Consider the following 22,961-nt stretch of genomic DNA (forward strand, 5'->3'; position numbering starts at 1 on the left):
CAGATTTCTCTGACAATATACTTTACAAAGATTCTTATATTCACTTACATTCACTTGTACTATTGATTTATGCAAAGTTTGTCCAAATGACATTGGCCACTCACTAAAGGACTATTTTACAATTAAAAGATATGGGCATTATTGTAAGCATTTTTTTTACTTAAATGCACAGATTTTAGGCCAAAAAACTATTTGGCAATTGGTTGTTATTAAAAATATTGCACCCGTTGCCGCTGATAGCCTCTGCATTACACTTTATATTGCTGGATGCGAAATGAGTTAACTGAGAGCTGTCAGTGAGCTTGTTCTGATGGAAAAATTCAGCTCAACTTTCCCGTGGTTATAAATCAACTGAGAAGCGTTCCATGAACTGCCATTTTGAAAGCAGGAGTGGTGTGCAGTCTGTGGGGAAGGTTGCACTAATACACAAGTTACAATTTATAAAAAAAAAAAAAATCTTATATATTAGTATGTGCCATAAAATTAAAGCTCAACAAATTTGTGAAAATAAACATATAAGCCCTGAAAAGCTTTGAAAAGTGGAAAGAATATTGTGCAACGCGAGGTTGCGCAAACATTTTGCGACCTTTGGTGTCTTCACGCCATTTTTGCCCAGCTCCCACAAAGTTGGCGGAGCTTGGGCGGGATGGGTGCAAAATAGTATTCATGACAAATGGCAATGTTCTCTAGGTCACAAATCTTACTCCTGTGGGGACTGGAGTAAGATTTGTGGTGAGGCACACGCCATTTTGTGACTTGGCTGATTTATTAAGAGGCACGCGCCTCTTAACGAATCGAGACCCTCGCACTCCAACAGGCCCCCTCATTTTGACCAGCCTGAAATTGCCAGTCTTGATGAATCGGGACTACAGTGATCAATCCCTTTGATGCTTCCTAAAATAAATCCAGAGATCTTTTTGTCTCCATCTAAGGCCTCTTTCACAAGTTCTGATATTTCTGGTACTGCAAAAACCAGTACCGGAGATATCAGTGTCCGTGTGTAGCATACGTTGGGCAAACGTGTGCTGCATCCATATCACACGTACCGACACCTGGGAATCAGCGGTACAGTTAGTGCTGTTCCCAGGCGCTGGGTGATGAAGGCATCTCTCATCACTGTCCCCTGCTTGCGCTGCGATCAGCGTGAGCAAGGGACAATGTTGAGAGTTGTAGTCAGCCCTCTGTCCACATAGAGTGTAAAATTAAGAATGAAATAAAAAACACATTTTACCTTTACACCTAATTCCCTGAAGCCATTGTCCCCTTTAAACAAACCAAAAATAAAAAAGAACAATATCCTTCGCCTGTCCGAAGATGACAGTGTCCCATGCCGTAATCCATCTGATCGACATTTCTTCATCAGTGTGCGCGGTGGCTTGAGGAGAATGACTCGCTGCAAAGAGCGGGCCCCTGAACTGCGCTGAACTCAGTGAGGTCACCACGGTTCAGGGGCCCACTCGCTCCACACACACATACACACGGACATTGATATTTCCGGTACTGTTTTTTCCAGTACTGGAAATATCAGGACGTGTGAAAGTGGCCTAACACAATCTATACTAAAAAGAGCCCTTGATTTGTCTCCATGATACCTCAATAAATACATACTTACTTTTTTGAAGTATTCTTTTATTACAATGTGAATACATTCCCATGAGGATGTACTTCTGAAGTGAATTTTCGTATTAGGCTATGTTCACACAAGTTGTGTTTTGCTGCATATTTTGCAGCAGATTTTGTGCAAATTTTCAGCTGCGTCTTGCAGTACCAGCAAAGCGTATGAGAAACCAGAGTTCTCGGTTCACACATGTTGCTTTTTGTTTGCTGCGTATTTTCTGCCTTGTTTGCATTTTTGGAAAATAGAGCATGGCACTTCTTTCAGCGTTTTTTCACTCATAGGAAGTAATGGATGGGGAAAAAAAACGCTGAAAAACGCACCAAAAAACGCAGCTACATTTTTTTTCAGCGTTTTTCCAGCATTTTTGATGGCAAAATATGGGTTCTATTTTGTGATTAACCATCTTGTCTTGGTCACTGAGATGGTTGTTTGCATTGGGAGAGTTTAATTAAATTAGTGATGCGTAAGTGTAAACATTAGCTGACCTACATGTGAAATTGAACAATACCTGTGGCCCAGTGAGGTATGAAATTGAACAATGCCTGTGCAAACTGAATGGCAGACCCCATAGTGTGAAAGCAAATAGTGTCATACAAACTCAATGCATTGCCAGTGTCTAAACTATTCCTGAACAATTCACCTTCCCCACTATGCCAAAAACAGAATGAGATTTTTTTTTACACAACTTTATGTACATGCATGAATAGAGACAGAAGGACAGTGAAAAAAATGCTAAAAAACCGCATCAAAACCTGCATTTTTGATGCAGTTGTTTTCCTGCCAGAGAAAAGTTGTCAGCAGATTTGCAGCAGATTTAGCTGCAGAAAAAAAACACGTGTGTGAACATAGCCTTAGTGATTAATATCTTCTCTTTTGGCAGTGTGATCCTTATGTGGGAATCTTCACAATAGCCCATTGGATGGCTCTTGACGACTATTACATCAATACTGCAAAAAAAACAAAACCTTTTGAAACTAATACAAACTATTTACCTATTTCCTGAAACTCTTGCATCCTCATACCGCTCAGCAGCTTAGGCTCACTAGTGCGGATACTTCGCACTTCACTCTCGGTATTGTTGGAGATCTTTATTTGAACAGACACCATCCGATGATCAGGTGCAAATGGCTGGCGGCTGAATATATATTCCATAGACAGGCCCTCTCCTGTCATTCGATGTAGCAGTTCGAATGTGCGACCAGATGAAAATATAGGACTGATTACCTTAGGGGGAGATAGAAATACTAAAACACTAAAATGTGGAATAGAATAAACTGACCATTATAAATGAATAGCACATTTTTATTTTAATAGGGTTATTAGAAGCCACCATGATATAGCCCCATGTTACTCACTGTGGGGGTTAGAGAGGTGTCCGTTAATGATAATCCTTCAAGGTCAGTCACTAGGCTGGATGAGACAATACTCCCTGAAGCTGTAAGAGGGGCAGACGGCACTGAGACTATAAAACAAAAAAAATGTATGTTACATTAGTTAAGGAGTTTGCATAAAGTGATGAAATAATATGACAGGGTATCTGTATTATATTGCTGGAGATGGGCTCAGGGATTTATTCTGATTGCTGTATTTGTTAGATGCATTTTGTACATATTTGTTCTATCCGTGTTTTTCACTGATGATAGAACAAGTACCCATTATAGTCTGTAGGGCTATTCGCATGTCAGTATGTTTGAGGACCAAGTGTCCACAAAAACCAGAGAGATGTGTTTGTTTTTGATCCAAGTTACAGATCAAAGTCACCCATTTAAATTAGTGAGTCCATAAAAGAAAAATGAGCGGCACACAGATGCCACCCATGTGTCACCTGAGTACTGTCCATTTTTTAAAAGTTTAATATGTGGGAAAAGCTTAGATATCTTTGCCGCATGAGAAGAACGGATGCGCCACTGATGGTAAAAATTGGCACACGGACCAAAAATGAATGAAAATCAAATCTAGCACACTGATGAAAAACAGTCTGTTTTTCTCTCGTATGAAAACCCACCAACAAAAACAAAAATCAGAATGAGGCCAGCGAAAGGATTTTTTCCCCTCTTAGGGTATGTGCACACGATGCAGAAATGAAGCAGAAAATTTCTGCATCATTTCTGCATCTCCCTGGCAGAAAAAACGCATGCAGATTGTGCATGCGTTTTTAGTGCGGAATACATGCGGATTCACATGCGTTTCCACATGCGTTTCCGCATGTGGATTGACAAGCGCTTTCCAGGCGATTTTAGCATCACCTGGAAAGTGCTTGACAACTAGGTCACACTAAATAAATCCATGCAACCGGCATGGATTTATATAGTGTGACCCGAGGGAGTGGTAAAAATAAAAAATATATGTATACTTTACCCTCCAATGGTCCGCGCTGTCCTGCTCAATCCGTTCTCCCTCGCCGGAAACTTTGAATTGAAAGACCTGCCGACGTCAGCGTCACGTGACCCGTCACATGACTCTGACGTCAGCGCAGGTCCTACAACTCACTGCAAGTGCCGGGAACCAAGCAGGAGCGGTGTGCGGGCCGATAGAAGGTAAGTATACATTTATTTTTTATTTTATTCTTTTTTTACAGATTTTTTAATGGTACCTGGGTGTGGAGGAGAGTTTTTGCAGTTGCGTAAACGCAGCGGAAACGCATTAAACACGCATGGTAGAAGGGCAGCAATGTTCCCCAATTGAAATCCGCATGTGCTGTGCCCATGATGCGGATTTTTCCGCAGCGCATACGCTGCACTCAAAAATCCGCAGTATGTCAATTAATTTTGCGTAAACGCGGCGTTTTCGCCGCCATTGACTTGCATTAGAACGCGCCAATTCCGCAAGACTGCATTTGTACTTGCGCTATTGGCGCGTTTTAATGTGCGGATGGTACCCGAGTGTGGAGAAGAGGAGAGTCTCATCCACACCCAGGTACCATTAAAAAGCTGTAAAAACAAGAAAAAAATAAAAAATAAATGTATACTTACCTTCTGTCGGCCCGCGCACCGCTCCTGCTTGGTTCCCGGCACTTTGCAGTGAGTTGAAGGACCTGCGCTGACGTCAGAGTCATGTGACGGGTCACGTGACGCTGACGTCGGCAGGTCTTTCAATTCAAAGTTGCCGGCGAGGGAGAACGGATTGAGCAGGACAGCGCGGGCCATCAGAGGGTAAAGTATACATTTATTTTTTATTTTTACCACTCTCTCGGGTCACACTATATAAATCCATGCCGGTTGCATGGATTTATATAGTGTGACCTAGTTGTCAAGCACTTTCCAAGTGATGCTAAAATCGCCTGGAAAGCGCTTGTCAATCCACATGCGGAAACGCATGTGAATCCGCATGTATTCCGCAGGAAAAACGCATGCACAATCTGCATGCGTTTTTTCTGCCAGGGAGATGCAGAAATTTTCTGCTTCATTTCTGCATCGTGTGCACATACCCTAACACTTCGTTCACACACAGCATCTTTAAATGCTTTAAAAAAAAAAAAACGAACAATATTTATATTAAAGTAACAACAGGCTGCAGTTAAAAATGCCACATACCATATTTTTACAAAAATGCTGTGCATGAAAAGAGCATAATATGAGCCAATTGACAACTGTTTTATAGAGGTTTGGGGTATGTGCACACATTCGGTATTTGCATATACTGATGTGTTGTAGGAAAAATACATGTGTTTTTGATGCGTTTTTCCCCACACATTAGTATGATTGAAATCTGCAAGAAAAATAGAAGCAACATGTACATGAGACTTCAGGATTCTCATTCACTTTGCTGGCATCAGGAAACCCTTCAGGTTTTGTGACAAATCTGCTCAGAAAATACGTGACCGAAACCGCAATGTGTGCACAGACCCTAACACGGTGCATTATTTTAGACTTTGTCTCTATTTGCTGCTATAAAGAATTGAAGGTCTATGCTGACATTACTATGTGTTGGAAAACAATATTTTGCAATATTTGATCATTCTACCAATGAGAAATGGAAATGTGTAGTTCAGAGGTCCAAAATGAGATACCAAGCAATAGTGACAGTCATCTAGAATTAAAAAAAACAAACATCTTTTTTGCTTGTTGGATGTTAAGAAGCCCCTATATATAATATAAAAAAGTCTACGCTTCATGGAACTTTTTCCACCTTCTATCACGAGAATCATTAAATGGTTTCTGAGTGAAGTTTGTGGAAACTCTTTTCAAGCAGCATATATTCTATTTGCAAGAAAAAGTATTTCTAATATTAAATAACATAGTGTTGCACTGAGGTTTATAGAAAAGGTATTTTATGTTAGGGTATGTGCACACAGCATTTTCTACACACTGGTGTGCCCGCTGAATCTTGCAAAATGAAGATGCTTCAGGAAAATGTCAGCGCTGGTTTTCCTGTAGTGCTACTTCTTTTAACAGCTTCCCAACTTTTGAAGCCTGAAGTGGTTCTAAGAAGTGATAAAAGATGTAGCATATGCACAGCAAGTCATTTTTACATTACTGTGCATTATGTTAATTCTTTCTAGTGTTTTTTTTTTCAGTGTTTTTTTCAGGTGGAATCCACCTGAAAAATACATCATGTGTACATAACCTTATACAAACACCAGTGAAACTATCCATATGTCAAGATTTTACTCACAGTCATCTAGATCCAGTAAAGACATCTCTTTTGTCTCCTTGGACTGCTTCACTGCTGGTTTGGAAGGTACAGACTGAGTAGGGAAAGAAAGCCATGTCACCCATACATATTCTCTCCTTGACAATTTGAAATCCTATACACTGGAGATCTGTTATGATAAAAGTGTCACTAAATTCAGCTTTACCTATTTCAGAGGAACTCAGATTACATCATGTTAAATCATACTTCTCAACTCTCCAATAGTATTTGGGAGGCTCTTCGAAAAAGAAGAGACCTAATAAACAGTGAGTGGGGTGTGAAGGGACCACCAGTAAAATTGAATTTGAGGGTCCACTGTTCAGTTACATGCAAATATTATATTACCCTCATTCACAAATTGTTCTGGACTAATCCTGGGTGAGATGTAATGACCCCCTGCTCTGCTCTCACTGCAGAGAGATTACAAGTTGAGCACAACAGACATAAATGTGATTACTGAGATATGTCCAGACAGGCTGGGTGAGGGAGGGACAATACAGCTGACAGTGCTAAGAGATGAGGTGGGGCTGATAGAAGTACTTGTAAAGTGACACAGCTCAACTCAGCTGTGCTTCCCTCCCCCCACAGGGACCTTATCTGAAAGGTGTTCGTTATCTATGCTTTCTAACCATGGATGAGATTAGACCAGAAGAACAAAGCTGTGTCATTACACCTCATACACTGAGAAAACTGCTTTAACCTAGGGTTGGGCGTGTTCTTCTTTCTTTTGAGTGTGGCTGCCTGCTTATGATTGGTCAGCATCATACAGGGAGAAGAAGTACACGCCTCAAACAAAATCTGTCTGATAACAGTCACTTTGACTTTTAAAAAAAGTTAACTCATTAGGTGTCAAATACATTGATTTCTAATACCTCTGTAATGGAAAGGTGAAATAAAAAAAAAGATTTATTCTACTCTTCAGCCACTATTACATCGTGTGTCCAGTTCAACCTTAAAATTTGGTGAAATGTCTTTTTTAATTCTCCCATACTCAGGTCTCATTCACACATCAATTTTTCCCATACGCATTCTATCCTTGTTTTTCAAAGATAGCTCTTGTACCTATAATAGTCTATGGGATAGTTCACATGTCTGATTTTTTCCTCGGACATGGCTGAGACATGTCCAATATTGATCCGAATGTCGTATAAAAATCATCAATGCAAGTCTATGGATCCATGAAAGAATCAGACAGCACTTGGACGTCATCCATGTGCAGTCCATTTTTCAAGGGCTGATAAACTTTTTTTTTCCTATCAGAGAAAAACTGAATAAAATCTGATGACACTGTGATGAAAATCTGATGAAACTGATGAAAAGAATGATGAAACGTGGACCATTTTTCTCGTACGGGAAAACTGATGTCTGAATGAGTTCTAAGTCTTAGTGCTTTATAAAAGAACACAGAAGTGAAAAGGACTGAAAACTGCAAAAATAAGGAGAGCTGAGTATTGGCAGAGTTTAGAGTTTCTGTTCTTAATATGTACTTATGTGGTCTCAGATCTGTGTTTATTTAGGGGTCTGGTTTGTGGTCGGTATTAGTTTTGGGTGACTGCTCTATGGCTTGAGTACATTAGGTTGTCTGGTTTGGCATCCAGATTAGTTTTCTAAGATAGAGACTTACAGGCCTTTTCTTTTTAGGCTCAGGCTGTGGTTGTTCTTTCTCATCCTCTTCCTCGTCATCCTCTTCTGAAGAAGATTCACTCTCAGATTCACTCTCTGAGCTGCTTTCTTCTGATGCCGATTTCTTTGATTTCCTCACTGGGGTTTTCTTCCCTTTTGTTGTAGATCTTTGATCCCGATCACTTTCTTCACTGTCAATTGATCAAGAATGTCTTTACTGACTAATCAGTTTTAATGTTTTTTTTTACATGCAAACCTATTTAACTGTTACTTTTTTTTCCCAAACAAAATAGAGATATTATATGAATGGTCCCCTGTAATGGCAATGGCAGCAAAACACAATACTGAACCTCTCCTCAGCCTTTGCAGATGTTAAAGAAACAAAAGTTAAGGTTCCAAAAAGTGTGTTATATCTCAATGGGCTTACATGTAAAATGGGCACATGCTTCAAGTGTTATTTAGGGTCCTAATAAGCATGGATCAGTTCTTGCTTATATTTCTAAGCCCGGGGTCACACGGCCATCGATTCTCTTATGCAAGAGAATCGGGCCGATTATGTTAATGACACTCGGCTCAAACGCTGTCAGAGATTGAGCCGAGTGTCAGTTTACTGAGATCCGATTCTCTCGCAGAATCACAGCACAAGTGCGGAGAGGATGGAGAATGTAATTTCTCCATCTCCTCCATTCTCTGTGTCCTCGGATTCCGGACTGTACTCGGATGACATCCGAGTTCAGTCCGATGTTTCACACGCACCCATAGACTTGTATGGGTGCATGTGATCCAATGATTGGATGCACTCGCAGCATGCCGCAATTGTTTTCTCATGCCAAATCGGTATGAGAAAAAAAATCGCAAATCAGCACTGCTCCATAGTATAACATTGGGCCGAGTGCTATCCGATAAATCATATCAGCACTTGGCCGTGTTATAAACCAGTGTGAGCAAGCCCTAACACTTCTCCGTACCTCCCCTCACTCTGTAGTTCATCCTTCTTGTCCTTTTTCTTCTCTTCCTTTTCAGACTCTTCTTCATCTTCACTCTCTTCCTCCTCTTCTTCACTCTCAGACCCTGAACCACTACCACTGCTACTCTCACCACTCTCTGACTCGCTGACTGACTCTGGTTCTGAAATAAAAATATTATAAGGCATTTATCAGCATATGTAAAAAATACTCATGGTACATATGGAAAATTAATAATTTGAACTAATCTTCTGTAATGTGCATACGTTTACCTTAAAGAAAAACATACAAAAAGGGCTGACATTAACTATTGCAAAGAAAAATAGACATTATTAAGAATGTTCAGCTTCTCAATTTTCTTTGTCAACAGTTTCACATGTGATTAAAATGAGTAATAACAGTGTTGCCTTTTAAAAGGGAATCTTTCACAAGGTTTTTGCTACTGAATCTGAGAGCAATGTGATGTAGGGGCAGAGATCCTGATTCCAGCAATGTATCACTTACTGGTCAGCTTGCTGTAGTTTTTATAAAATCACTGTTTTATCAGCAGGAGATTATCACTAGAGGACTAGTAAACCCGCTGTCATGTATACCTCCACATTCATGAGCTCTGTATAACCACGCCCCCACCACAGATTGTCAGCTTTTTGCCTATGCACAGTGCACACAGAAAGCTGCCAATCAGCGGTGTGGGCGGGGTTATACAGAGCTCAGCATTTAGAGATCTGATAAATCAGCAGCAGATAAAACTGTGATTTTATTGAAAATACAATGCACAGTCCAGAAAGTGACACATACTGTGACTGGAATCAGGGTCTCTTCCCCTACATCATGATACTTTCACATGGAATAGCAAACACCTGTTGACAGGTTCCCTTTAACTAGTCTCTTACCACTGTCTGCAGACTCAGTTGGTCCTGATTCACCATCTGAATCAGAATAGAATGGTTTCTCCTCCCTCTCTTTCCTCTTCTCTCTGCTTGGGCACTTAGTCCATTCAGGTACCTGGAAGAGTCAATTGAATTACTATATGCAAGGAAAGGTGAAGTACAAATAGCATTCCAAAGCAGACAAAATTCAGTTTTATTGTGATTCACTTGTCCATTAAAATATAACGCTAAAAAGAAAAATAAATTAAAAAAAAAAAAAAAAATCAAAATACTAGTTCAGTAAAAAGTGTTTCCACTGAATTATAACATGCCATGCCCCAATTCCTAAATGTATATGCATGGTCGGGTCGACCACGGTCAGGTTGCAGTATTTCAATGCAGCAAGAAGTCAATAGTGACTACCAGGCACCTCTAATAAACAAAAAGGAGAGGCCTGACAAATCAGCATTTGGAAAACTTGTCTTCCACACTGTTTGAGATTCTGTAACACATATTTTTGCCAACAGATCCCTTCAAAATGTAATTTCTGTGGTCACCTTTGATTTGCAAATAATGGTATCTAGATATTACATTCTTATTACGAGACCATGTGATGACAGATTGCTGAAAATGGAGCTTCTGTCTGTTCTCTATCCTACATTGATCTGTTGCTGGTTAAACAAACGAGTCTAATTGTAACTCCTGGCCTCTATAAACTGTGGCCTCTAGGTCTATTTCACTCATTGGAGAGTATCAGGTTGGTAGTGTTACAATGATAAGCATGTTATTAATGGTCAGTATTGCTGTAGCAATTAGTTATAGGGTAGAACAAGGTACAGAAAAATCTATTATAAAAAGAGAAAAGAATGGTGCTAGGTAATAAGTACAATTCAACAATTAAGATATTGGAAAACAATTGTTGCAATATGCAATTTGAATTAAGCAGGGAAAAATGGCATAAGCAGAAAGGATAGGTGCAGTGTAAGGCTGCGTACACACGCTGAGCAACTGCATACAGCCAAAATCTTTGCCCATCAGCAGGGGCGAATAAGCGCACAGTTTTGCAGGTAGCACTTGATTGTGAATGCATACGCTTGCACTTATTTGTATCCGCAGGTGGGTATGACTGTTGGTCATATGTGGCAGCCGCACCGTGGGAACCTAGCCTATGGCTACAATCAGCAATAAGGGCACATAGCATTTAACAGCAGGCTGACATCCATGCATTTTAGGTCTGATTTCACGTAGAAGTAATTCAGTTACTAAGGAATAAAGAGGTAAATTCATTGGTAGAATCTTGATGTTCCCTTGAACTATATTGGGGACACGTTTATTACATTTGTGAATTCAGCCTTAGGTAGTGAGGCGAGAATGTAGGTCACTGCACACAGAAAGAGAAGGCTAAGTGGAGAAAAGGGCACACTAAATCACACACAAGTGACACCTCTTTCCACTCCCCCAGCAGGCTGATGTGACACTCTGTGGGCTCAGTATCCTCCTCTTCCTGTATATAAGGAAAAATAGTTGATTTATAATATGTTACACTATCAAATCTAAAAATACCCTATACTACAGACTGCATTGATGGATGAAAACTAAAAGGATTGTCTGAAACTATAGCCCAGAGCAGCAAAACAGAGCAAGTAGCTAGAAAGGGACAGATATTTATGCGGGATAAAAAGCAGGGGGGATAGCAATGGGCTTTGCCTACATCCCTATATACTCAGGTTAGCACGCACAGCTTCCTTCACCTCCACGTTGCGCACAGATGGATCGGGAGCCTCATCTGGCCAGTCTGGTAGCTCCTGATACCCAACAGCTTTGGCATTCAACAAGTGAGAAAGCGAGCCCAACTGAAAGTGATCCCGATCTGTGTGCAGGAGAGAAAAGGATTATTCCTTTTAGTTACATATTCAATATCCTTATTGTTACAACCTCGCTTATTACATTATTTATAGAAATCACAAGAGCGGCACAGTGATGAGCATTTTCAAAGACATGCTGCAATTTTTTTTAAACTATGTTTTTTTAAGGTGTATTCTTACAAATGAAATGTATCCTCTGTGCATAGAATAGAGGATAACTTACTGATCTCTAGGAGTTCCACACAGATCTCGACTCCGAAAACACGGAGGTGCACATGCTCGACCTCCACTTCATTTGTTGTCTATGGGACTGCCAGAGAAAGCCAAGTACAGTGCTTGACTATTTTTGGCAGTACCATGGATAGTAAATGGAATGGAAGTGTTAATACTCAACCACTGTTCCATTCAGACAATGATCTACACGCCCCCTGATGAAGAAAGTGCGAAACGCAAATTGGGGAGGCGGGGAAGTCATTTAACCAGCAGCATTACATGTAAGTGCCTCATCTATTATAACCTTAACTTTATAGGTATACTATGCTTGCACAGTCACTTTAAGCCTTAATTTGGTTACTAATTATACTGTTATATGTCATGTGGACCTGGTTTATATAAATGTATCATTATTTATTAAGTTAACTATACTGCAAATGGTCACTTCATAGTCTTACTAGGTGCTAATTGCACTACTATGTTATGTATATCTGGTGTAAATGTATACTATATACCCCTGCATTTAAATAGCAGCACTTAGTTTTAATATAATTATTTTTTTAATTTATTTAACTAATAAAAATGTATTGTGGTTTAATATGCTCTGGGTGTTTGGGCTTTTCTTCATACCAGTAGTTATGCTTCAAGGATCTACAGAGCCCGGTTCTCAAGATCTATTGAGGTCCCAGCAGTCGGACCACTAGTGATCAGTAAGATATCCCCTATCTAATAGAGGATAACTTTTAAAAGTGGTATAAAACTTTTAACTTGCAAGTATTAAAGCAGATGTAATTATTACTCTCTTGGGTTATACAAATCACTAGTGGGGGGATAAAAATAAAAAAAATACAAAAATGCAAATCTGCTCATCCGCAACATAGCTTATGATTCATAACTTTAAAACAGAGTGCAGATGCCGGTGAGTGAGGCAACGAGCTAATGTCTATTACAGGCATTAGGACAGTTCAACACTACTGCTTCTTCCCCATATTGCAAGAGAGGGAAGCAGTAATGATGACACTCAAATTTGATGATATTTCTAAAATTATTCCTATACTCACAAATGTTGTTAAATTGTATAAAAACAAAGCAATACTAACTTCCCTTCTACTTCTAGCTTCCATTTTACAGCTAGTATGCAGATAGTAAAAAATAAAATATTGAAACATTTGAATCAAGAGTTAATGTAGATAAAGGGAACTTTTTAAGTATTCAATTGTAGTTTAATTTAGTTTTAATTTTATTAATAACTTTTATTCCAAAGAAATTTGTTTGTTCTTTCAATATTTTCTATTGTACCTTTTTTTTTTAACATTTCTAAACCCCTTCCAAAGGCATCCTTATGGGAAGCACCAGCTTCCTGTATAGGGAGAGCAATAGGGAGTGCATACTTTCTGAAAGCTGCCATAAATGAGATTCAATCTACAGAAATATGTCATAGGCCATGTTCACATGCAGTATTTTTGAAAAAAAAAATTCTGCAGCCAAAACATGCTGTATAGGCAGTAATAACGCTGCATTCAAAATGCAGATTTTGCTGTATTTTTTCAGGCTTTTTTTTGCTGTTTTTGGTGCAGATTACATGTGTGATTTGTCTATGGTACATGTTTAATAAAGTTAGTTTTAATCACCAAAATGTGTGAAAAATGAGTGAAAAAAACACTGCAAAAATTCTGCAAATATTGACATATTGCAGATTTCAAAAACGTTGCAATGCTCAAATTCAGTCAGAGAAAAAAAAACAAGTGTGCGCATAAGATTTCTGAAATCTCATAACTTTTGCTGGTGTTGTAAAACTCAGCAGAAAAAAAGCAACAAAAAGTGCTGTAAAAACATTGTGTGTGAACATAGCCTTAGACTACAACAGTCTCCAGAAAGCCCCTTCCCTAGGAAACAAGGGATATGCATATATAGCTTTATCTGTATGTAAAGTGTTACTATCCTTGTTTTCTCGGCCTCAAGTAGTACAACAGATATTTCATTGACTCCCCCACCTTCTATTCTGAACTATAGGTGCATCTCACTAAATTAGAATATCATCAAAAAGTTAAATTATTTCAGTTCTTCTATACAAAAAGTGAAACTGATATATTATATAGAGTCATTACATACAGAGTGATCTATTTCAAGTGTTTATTTCTGTTAATGTTGATGATTATGGCTTACAGCCAACGAAAACACAAAAGTCATTATCTCAGTAAATTAGAATACCTTATAACAGGTTGAAAAATAAAATGTTTTAAAAATCCAAAATGTTGGCCTACTGAAATGTATGTTCAGTAAATGCCCTCAATACTTGGTCGGGGCTCCTTTTACATCATTTACTGCATCAATGCGGCGTGGCATGGAGGCGATCAGCTTGTGGCTCTGCTGAGGTGTTATGGAAGCCCAGGTTGCTTTGATAGCAGCCTTCAGCTCATCTGCATTGTTGGGTCTGGTGTCTCTCATCTTCCTCTTGACAATACCCCATAGATTCTCTATGGGGTTAAGGTCAGGCGAGTTTGCTGGCCAATCAAGCACAGTGATACTGTTGTTTTTAAACCAGGTATTGGTAGTTTTGGCCGTGTAGACAAGTGCCAAGTCCTGCTGGAGAATGACATTTCCATCTCCAAAAAGCTTGTCGGCATGAAGTGCTCTAAAATTTCCTGGTAGACGGCTGCGCTGACTTTGGTCTTGATAAAACACAGTGGACCTACATCAGCAGATGACATGGCTCCCCAAACCATCACTGATTGTGGAAACTTCACACTAGACCTCAAGCAGCTTGGATTGTGTGCCTCTCCACTTTTCCCCTTGACTCTGGGACCTTGATTTCCAAATGAAAATTGGAACTCTGGGACCTTGAAGAGTGTGTCAATGACTGCCTTCTGGACATCTGTAAAGTAAGCAGTCTTCCCCATGATAGTGGAGCCTACTGAAACAGACTAAGGGACCCTTTTAAATGCTTAGGAAGCCTTTGCAGGTGTTTTTTAGTTAATTTAATTTACTGAGATAATGACTTTTTGTGTTTTCATTGGCTGTAAGCCATAATTATCAACATTAACAGAAATAAACACTTGAAATAGATCACTTTTTGTAATAACTCTATATAATATATGAGTTTCACTTTTTGTATTGAAGAACTGAAATAAATTAACTTTTTGATGATATTCTAATTTAGTGAGATGCACCTGTAGATGACTCTTCTCATTCTGTCTCAGTCTACAAAGCAAAGCTGACAAGTGAGCAATTAATTAATTAATGGAAATAATACCTTTAAATGGAGACTCCAATATAGGTGCAGGTTTTTGAGCCAGAAAGAGCTTCTTGGCATGCTTGCTAAGTGCTCCGCTTTTTTCAGTGGGTACAATTAACTGGCGAATGAATCTTGTTCTGTCTCTGATGTCATAGTTTTGGTCATACTTTGCCAGATTCAGAACATACTGAGTGAGAAGCTTCGTCTAAGAACACATATGATGCGGTTAATACTTTAATAAGGACAAACACTAACATGATAATAGGCTACTAGTTTCAAACACATAGGCCCTGAATCATTAAAGCTTTTACGCCAGAAATTGGCCTAAGATGCTTTGAAAACTCACATGTTTGGGCAAGCCGGAGTTGCGCAAAAAATTGCGACTTGGCAGTTTCACGCCAGTTTGAAGCAGCTACATCAAAATGGGCAGAGCTGGGGATGATCCAAAGCAGTATGGGGCGAGGCTATGCCCATCAGTCATATTCAGAAAAAGTACAGGCGTGTCTTACACCAGAAATGCTACTCAAGTCCCCAATTAGAGTAAAAATTTTTGCGAGGCATGTGCCAGAGAGAAGATGCACCAAACTCATTAAGTGGCGTGCGCCAGCAGGCCCTTCATTAATACAGGCGTGCGCAATGCCAATCTTAATGAATCACCCCCGTAGACTGGAAGCATGGAGAAAATGTCTGTTTAAACCCAATAAAGTTTCATAAGCATTGCTTCTCAATGTGGTTTCTGGGATGCGGTCTCAGAATTCACCACAGAAAGAAGTACTTTATTGCTGCCAGTCTTACTGTAGCAGTTTCTTTTCTCTTAGTATAGTAAAGGGACATGGTGCCAAGGAAAAGGGGAGGAATGGAGACACAGCAATGTAGAATACGTCTATGACAAATCTAGAGAAACAAAATGGTGAAAGCTGATGTTGGATCCCAGACCCTAAGAACAACACAATCTCACCTGAAAACACAAAAAGTAGATTTCCTTGTCTAAACTGCTTACAGTGCAACAAAGTTTTCAAGGGTGATAGATGATCCATCATCCACAAACCGGTAAGGGCACCCCCATCTGGGGATTCTTCACAAGCGAGACATCTTTTGTGATATATGCTATTTCCCAACTCAAGTCCACAATTCGTTATGAAAGACTCATGATATCCTTTCCCTATCATTTCCATAGAATGGGACATGGACTTTCGCAGTTGAAATTCCAAGTTTTGGAACAAGTCCTTCCAAACAAAAGGGGAGGGGATCTAACACAACAACTCAAAAAGAGGGAGACATTATGGCTACATGACTTACACACAATAGAGGGTAAACAGAAAATTTGATGTCTAGTTTCTCTAGAGTTTTTCTTGATGGTCCTAACTGTTGTCCGTCTTTTCTTTTGGTTTCAGCACTATCTGTAGCATCTAACGAATCGCAAGAACACCATCACCAGCAACTTATATGTCAGCACATCTACTATCTCCTTGAGGGATATTCCACCTTTATTACCTTCTTTTCTTTCTTTCCTTGTCGCTCTTATTTGCTTCTTGTTACTCTGAGCATATTGTGACACTTTTTCATGTATTTGTGAACAGATTTTCTATGCTGCTTCAGCATATTCACACTTACAAAACATGTATTATGTATTTATTAGTTTTCTTTCATGAATTTGCTAATATTGTATTATTATTTTACAGTGTATGTTTGATGAAGATCAGTTTCACCGAACCGTCACATGATTTATTCACTATATGCTGCACTATACGATTACAGATTTTTCTACCCAAGAGTGCTGGATTCTTTATTACATGGATATTTACGGATTGGGACCTACATGAGAACCTACATACCCATACGTATCAATCAATTAGGGATGGTGTTCAAAAAGGTGAAATGTTTCTTATTGAAGAGGTTTCTGTGTGAATACCACTTGTAAAGTTCAGCAGGTATCCATGCATGGATTAGCCCACATGTACGGAGCTAATCTATAAGCGAACCCCCTGCTGTTAAATCTGAAAATAAACATCACAAATCCAAGGATCAACCTCAGATTCCACTGTACACACACTTAATTAAAAAAAAAAGCCAAATGATCATAATGAGAGAATGGGACCTACATGAGACACGAAGACGTACTTAAACAGCTATGGATTTGGATTGGATCCAATGATACGCCTATAACAAGCAAGGATTGCTTAATAAGGTATGTACCTGTTTACAGCATCTGAGCTAAATTAGTCTGAAAACCATACATATTATATTTCTATAGCACAGCTAGATGGCAAAGACTCGTGTATTGTTGTATCATGCTAGAACAGAAGAGGACCACGTAATGGCGTCTAGAAAACCTCAGCAGTACAATTGTAAAACAAGTCCACAATTGTTATACTGGATGTAGATACTCATGATATACGGCATACATCCCTAGTCAGATCTTTTACTCCTTCTAGGACAATATAACATCCACATACCTGCTTCGAATTAGTCAGATACAGCTTTGCAGCCAGGTTTATGGTCTGTAGTTTAACAATGTCTTCTTCATTAGTGAATGACTTGGCCATCTTCCTCAATACGTCAGGAGCTATTTTAGGCACATGTTCACAGTACTCACCAATCAGCCACAAAATGCTCGCTCTAGCCATGGGCACCTGAACAAATAGGAGAAATCAGGTCCTACTTGTTAGGCTGTGTTCACATGCAGTGGCCTCAAACTAAAACACTTCTTTTTGCAAGCTCTGTTACCTGTAAGATGCATGGACAATCGTAATGATCACGTGGTTTTGAGAGTCAAACAGCCAATTACCTGCACAATTAAAGGGCTTGTCCACTACCTGGGAAACCCTTTTATTAAATAAAGTATTCACCCTTGTAAAATAAAAATAACAGATACTCACCACCCACACTCTTGCTGTTCCAGTGATGTCGACGCCGGGTCTGTCGGGGTTTGCGTGACATTGTTATGCTAGGTGAGCCCTGGAGCCAATCAGTGGCCGTTATTAGGCTCATTTCTCTTAAGCAAAATTCAGACAAGAGGAAGTAGTGAGAGCACAGCAGCCAAAATATGACAGGACTTACCTGTCATAAGAAAGTCACGTGAACCCAGGGAGGCTTAGTGCTGATATTGCTGTAATGGCACCAGTGTGGGAGATGAATATCTGTTATTTTACAAGGGGGGGTACTTTATTTAAAAAGTGGTTGTCCATGTAGAGGACAATCCTTTTAAGTGATTGTGCATTGAAAAAACCACAGTGGTACAGGACTGCTGTGGTTTTCATCCACAGCGCGACCGCTGCGTATGAACATATGGGTTTTGTATGCAGAAAATAATTAAGAGTTGAACTATTATGTACATGTAATCCCATAAGAGACATGGAGTCATAAGTCCAAATAATGAAAATATCAAGCTTTATTAATGCATATCAAATAGACATAGGGCACAAACATGTAGACATAACAACATAAAATCTATCATAAAATAGCAAGGATACGGGTATTAATAGCAGGTGATCCACCATACGTAAAGGGCAGGGAAGGTATATTACCAGATGTCATAAATAAATACTATTCCCACATCAAGTAACCTGTAGAAATCCCAATGTAACTTTGCTGGTATAACACCAAACACTGCTGGCAAAAATTATTACCTGTATAGTAACTTTATATACAGTGCATTGTGAAAGTATTTGGCCCCCTTGAACTTTTCTACCTTTTGCCACATTTCTGGCTTCAAACATAAAGATATAACATTCTAATTTTTTGGGGAAGAATCAAGTGGGACAAACAAGTGGGACACAATCGTGAAGTGGAACGAAATTTATTGGATATTTTGAACTTTTATAACAAATTAAAAACTGAAAAGTGGGGCGCGCAATATTATTCGGCCCCTTTACTTTCAGTGCAGCAAACTCACTCCAGAAGTTCAGTGAGGATCTCTGAATGATCCAATGTTGTCCTAAATGACTGGTAATGATAAATAGAATCCACCTGTGTGTAATCAAGTCTCCGTATAAATGCACCTGCTCTGTGATAGTCTCAGGGTTCTGTTTCAAGTGCAGAGAGCATCATGAAGACCAAGGAACACACCAGGCAGGTCCGAGATACTGTTGTGGCGAAGTTTAAAGCCGGATTTAGATACAAAAAGATTTCCCAAGTTTTAAACATCTCAAGGAGAACTGTGAAAGCGATCATATTGAAATGGAAGGAGTATCAGACTCCTGCAAATCTACCAAGACCCGGTCATCCCTCTAAACTTTCATCTCGAACAAGGAGAAGACTGATCAGAGATGTAGCTAAAAGGCCCAAGATCACTCTGGATGAACTGCAGACATCTACAGCTGAGGTGGGAGAATCTGTCCACAGGACAACAATCAGTCGTACACTGCACAAATCTGGCCTTTATGGAAGAGTGGCAAGAAGAAGGCCATTTCTCAAAGATATCCATAAAAAGTCTTGTTTGAAGTTTGCCACAAGCCACCTGGGAGACACACCAAACATGTGGAATAAGGTGCTCTGGTCAGATGAAACCAAAATCAAACTTTTTGGCCACAATGCAAAACGATATGTTTCGCGTAAAAACAACACAGCTTTTATTCAGCAGGGACAGGGAAGATGGTTAAAATTGATGGGAAGATGGACGAAAGCCAAATACAGGACCATTTTGGAAGAAAACCTGTTGGAGTCTGCAAAAGACCTGAGACTGGGACGGAGATTTAGCTTCCAACAAGACAATGATCCCAAACATAAAGCAAAATCAACAATGGAATGGTTCAAAAATAAACGTATCCAGGTGTTAGAATGGCCAAGTCAAAGTCCAGACCTGAATCCAAACGAGAATCCGTGGAAAGAGCTGAAAACTGCTGTTCACAAACGGCCTCCATCCAACCTCAATGAGCTCGAGCTGTATTGCAAGGAAGAATGGGCAAGAATTTCAGCCTCTCGATGTGCAAAACGGATAGAGACATACCCCAAGCGACTTGCAGCTGTAATCGCAGCAAAAGGTGGCGCTACAAAGTATTAACTCAAGGGGGCCGAATAATATTGCACGCCCCACTTTTCAGTTTTTAATTTGTTAAAAAGGTTTAAAATATCCAATAAATTTCGTTCCACTTCACGACTGTGTCCCACTTGTTGTTGATTGTTCCCAAAAAAATTTGAATTTTATATCTTTATGTTTGAAGCCAGAAATGTGGCAAAAGGTAGAAAAGTTCAAGGGGGCCAAATACTTTCACAATGCAATGTAGTTAGCAGCAATATTTACTAAAGTGCTGGTGCAAAATAGCAGTAAATGGGGTATAGCAGCAAAAGGTTAGAGGGATGCATGAAATCATGCATCACAATACCATATATTTTTTTGTGCTTAATCCAACAGGAAGGGAAAAAAGATATCATAAGTACAGGGAGCAACCTTACCCATAATGTAAGCCAGTGGGCACCCGCAAAACAGCAGCCCCAACGCGCGTTTCACGTGGGCTTCCTTGGGGGCTGTGAGAGCGCAGAAGACAAAATATGACAGGACTTACCTGTCATAACAAGGTCACGTGAATGCAGGCAGGCTAAAGGCCCCGTCACACTAAGCGATGCAGCAGCGATCCCGACAACGATACGACCTGTCAGGGATCGTTGCTGCATCGCTAATACATCGCTGGTGAGCAGTCAAACAGGCAGGCTCACCAGCGATGAGGGGAGCAGCGATATCGTGGAAAGAATCGTTCCACGATGTCCTGCTCCCGTTCCCAGCCTGCTGCTTAAGCAGGAGCAGGCTGGTAACTATGGTAAATATAGGGTTACTAAGTGCGCGTGTGCCCCTAGTAACCCGCTGTTTACCATGGATTCCACTCTGCTACGGTGCGCTGGAGCCTCCGCTCACCGTAGCAGAGTGGTATCTATGGTAAACAGCGGGTTACTAAGTGCGCGCGTGCCCCTAGTAACCCGATATTTACCATGGTTACCAGCCAGATCGTTGGTCCCGCTGGTCACACACAGCGATGTGTGCTGGCCAGCGGGAGGCCAACGACCAAAAAATGGTCCAGGACACTTTGCAACGATCAGCGACCTCACAGCAGGGGCCTGATCGTTGCAAAGTGTCACACATAGCGACATCGCTGGTGAGGTCGCTGGTGAGTCACCAAAACCGTGACACAGCAGCGATCTCGCTAGCGATATCGCTTAGTGTGACGGGGCCTTTAGTGCTGAAATGAATGTAATGGCACCAATGTGGGAGATGAGTATCTGTTATTTTACAAAGGGGTTGTCCAGGTAGAGGACATTCCTTTCAAGTGATTGTGCAGTGAAAAAACTACAGTGGTACAGGGCTGCTGTGGTTTTCATCCACAGCGCGACCGCCGCATATGAACATATGGGTTTTGTATGCAGAAAATAATTAAGAGTTGGATTGTTAGGCTGACAGGGTACATGTACCTATCAGCAACTAGATTTACAGAATATGACTGAGTATAAATGGTTTGCAATTATAGCACTACACAAAGCTAAAATTGCTAAAAAGTTCGGTTGTTGCATTATATGCATTTATTATATTACACGTATCATCACAGTAAGACATGGATACCTGAATATTGTCGGTTAACTTGGCCATGTGCTTTATTATTTCACTGTGCTGTGCTGGCTGCATCTGGAGTAATTTCTTGATAACCACCACAGATTCTGCAACAACCAGCTCTGTAAGAAATGTAAGCAAAATTAATCATTGTGCATATAATGTATAAAATGCAAGGTATCACATTTAGTAGAAATGTGAAAAATAAAAATCTCCTGATTTTACATAAATATATATTCATGATTAGATTCTATATTATTTTACTTAACAAACAAGCCTTAGTTAACTATTGACAATACTGGTAGTTTGAATGTCACAATTTGTATGTGTCTATCTGTCAGATACTTTTCAAGATCATTTCATGTCCAAACAATTTTCATATTTTTGTACATGTGTTTATTCTATTTTGTGTTCACTTATTAAAATTTCGTTTGCAGTTTTTGTGCAATACATGGTGCCTAATTTTTATGGCAGTTTTATGTTCATATTTTTGGGTGAAAATCTAAAGAAAAATGAAAATATGCTTCTATTTTTCACATACTTTTTTAATAGCACAAAATGTCACTAAAATAAGTTTTTAATTGCATTCACCCTTATGTTACAATCACTTTTTACATATTTGATATAGCTGTTTTTTTGTTGAGCGAGGATTGATCTAGCAGTGTCTTATTTCTTATTTAATTTACAAATTGTATCATAAAAGACCTTTGGGGAGCATTTCAATATTAGAATTATTTGTATATATTGCTGATTTCCTCTGTAACTAGGGCTAGTAAATTAATCCCTGTTACAGATCAAATTCAGTCTCTCGAGTGCACTGTAGAGCTGATCTAAGTCTGCTAAGTCCCAACAGCTCCTGCTGCTTACTGGCATCTGGTGATCGCTAAGGGAGGACTCAGAGAAAGTGTCCTGAACTCTCTACATAGCACCCATTCTGCTGTGTATATAGCAATATGGAAGGCAGAAATGGTAATAAACCTTTTCTGTCTTCTGTACGGGCAGTCTCAGACAGCTGAATCTCCACTTCTGCAGCTGCAAAAGAAGGTTCAACTGATGACTGCGCAAATGTTTTAAAACATTTTTGCAGAGTTGTACACAGACTGCCCCAATGTTTTATAATGTTTTTCGATCAATACGTGGGTACAGTATACCTCCAATGAAAAATACTAACTTCACAGTGCCATATACCATTAAAGGAAAGGAAATCCGTCAGCTCACCACAGCTTGTACACGGCCACTTCTCTAAGTAGAATTTGGCTATGAAATCACAAACGCCAGCACAATGTTCCATATAAAAACTGGATTTTTATTTCTTCAACAATGCGTTAAAACAGTAACATAGTCAGTATGAAGAAAAAAACATTTTTGTAAATGACGAGTTTCTGACCATATAGACCTTATTC

At 39.6% G+C, this 22,961-nt stretch overlaps 1 protein-coding gene across 4 annotated transcripts in view; it reads right to left on the minus strand.

The window, feature by feature from the left end:
- Window positions 1–22,961, minus strand: part of AP3B2 (adaptor related protein complex 3 subunit beta 2) — a 127,152-nt gene that overhangs the window by 36,284 nt on the left and 67,907 nt on the right. For 2 of the 4 annotated variants that reach the window (XM_073652851.1, XM_073652854.1), the window contains exons 14-23: window positions 21,571–21,680; window positions 17,477–17,653; window positions 15,039–15,225; window positions 11,447–11,577; window positions 9,732–9,843; window positions 8,842–9,001; window positions 7,875–8,064; window positions 6,233–6,305; window positions 2,974–3,080; window positions 2,611–2,842 (exon numbers count right to left, since the gene is read on the minus strand). In XM_073652851.1, coding sequence (XP_073508952.1) covers window positions 2,611–2,842; window positions 2,974–3,080; window positions 6,233–6,305; window positions 7,875–8,064; window positions 8,842–9,001; window positions 9,732–9,843; window positions 11,447–11,577; window positions 15,039–15,225; window positions 17,477–17,653; window positions 21,571–21,680 — 1,479 coding nt within the window. The remainder of the gene's footprint in view (window positions 1–2,610; window positions 2,843–2,973; window positions 3,081–6,232; window positions 6,306–7,874; window positions 8,065–8,841; window positions 9,002–9,731; window positions 9,844–11,446; window positions 11,578–15,038; window positions 15,226–17,476; window positions 17,654–21,570; window positions 21,681–22,961) is intronic. The other 2 variants (XM_073652855.1, XM_073652852.1) reach the window with 1 other exon arrangement.

Source organism: Phyllobates terribilis, unplaced genomic scaffold (genome assembly GCF_046119375.1).
Source record: "Phyllobates terribilis strain yellow unplaced genomic scaffold, ASM4611937v1 Scaffold_11__3_contigs__length_659146591, whole genome shotgun sequence".
Lineage (NCBI taxonomy): Eukaryota > Metazoa > Chordata > Amphibia > Anura > Dendrobatidae > Phyllobates > Phyllobates terribilis.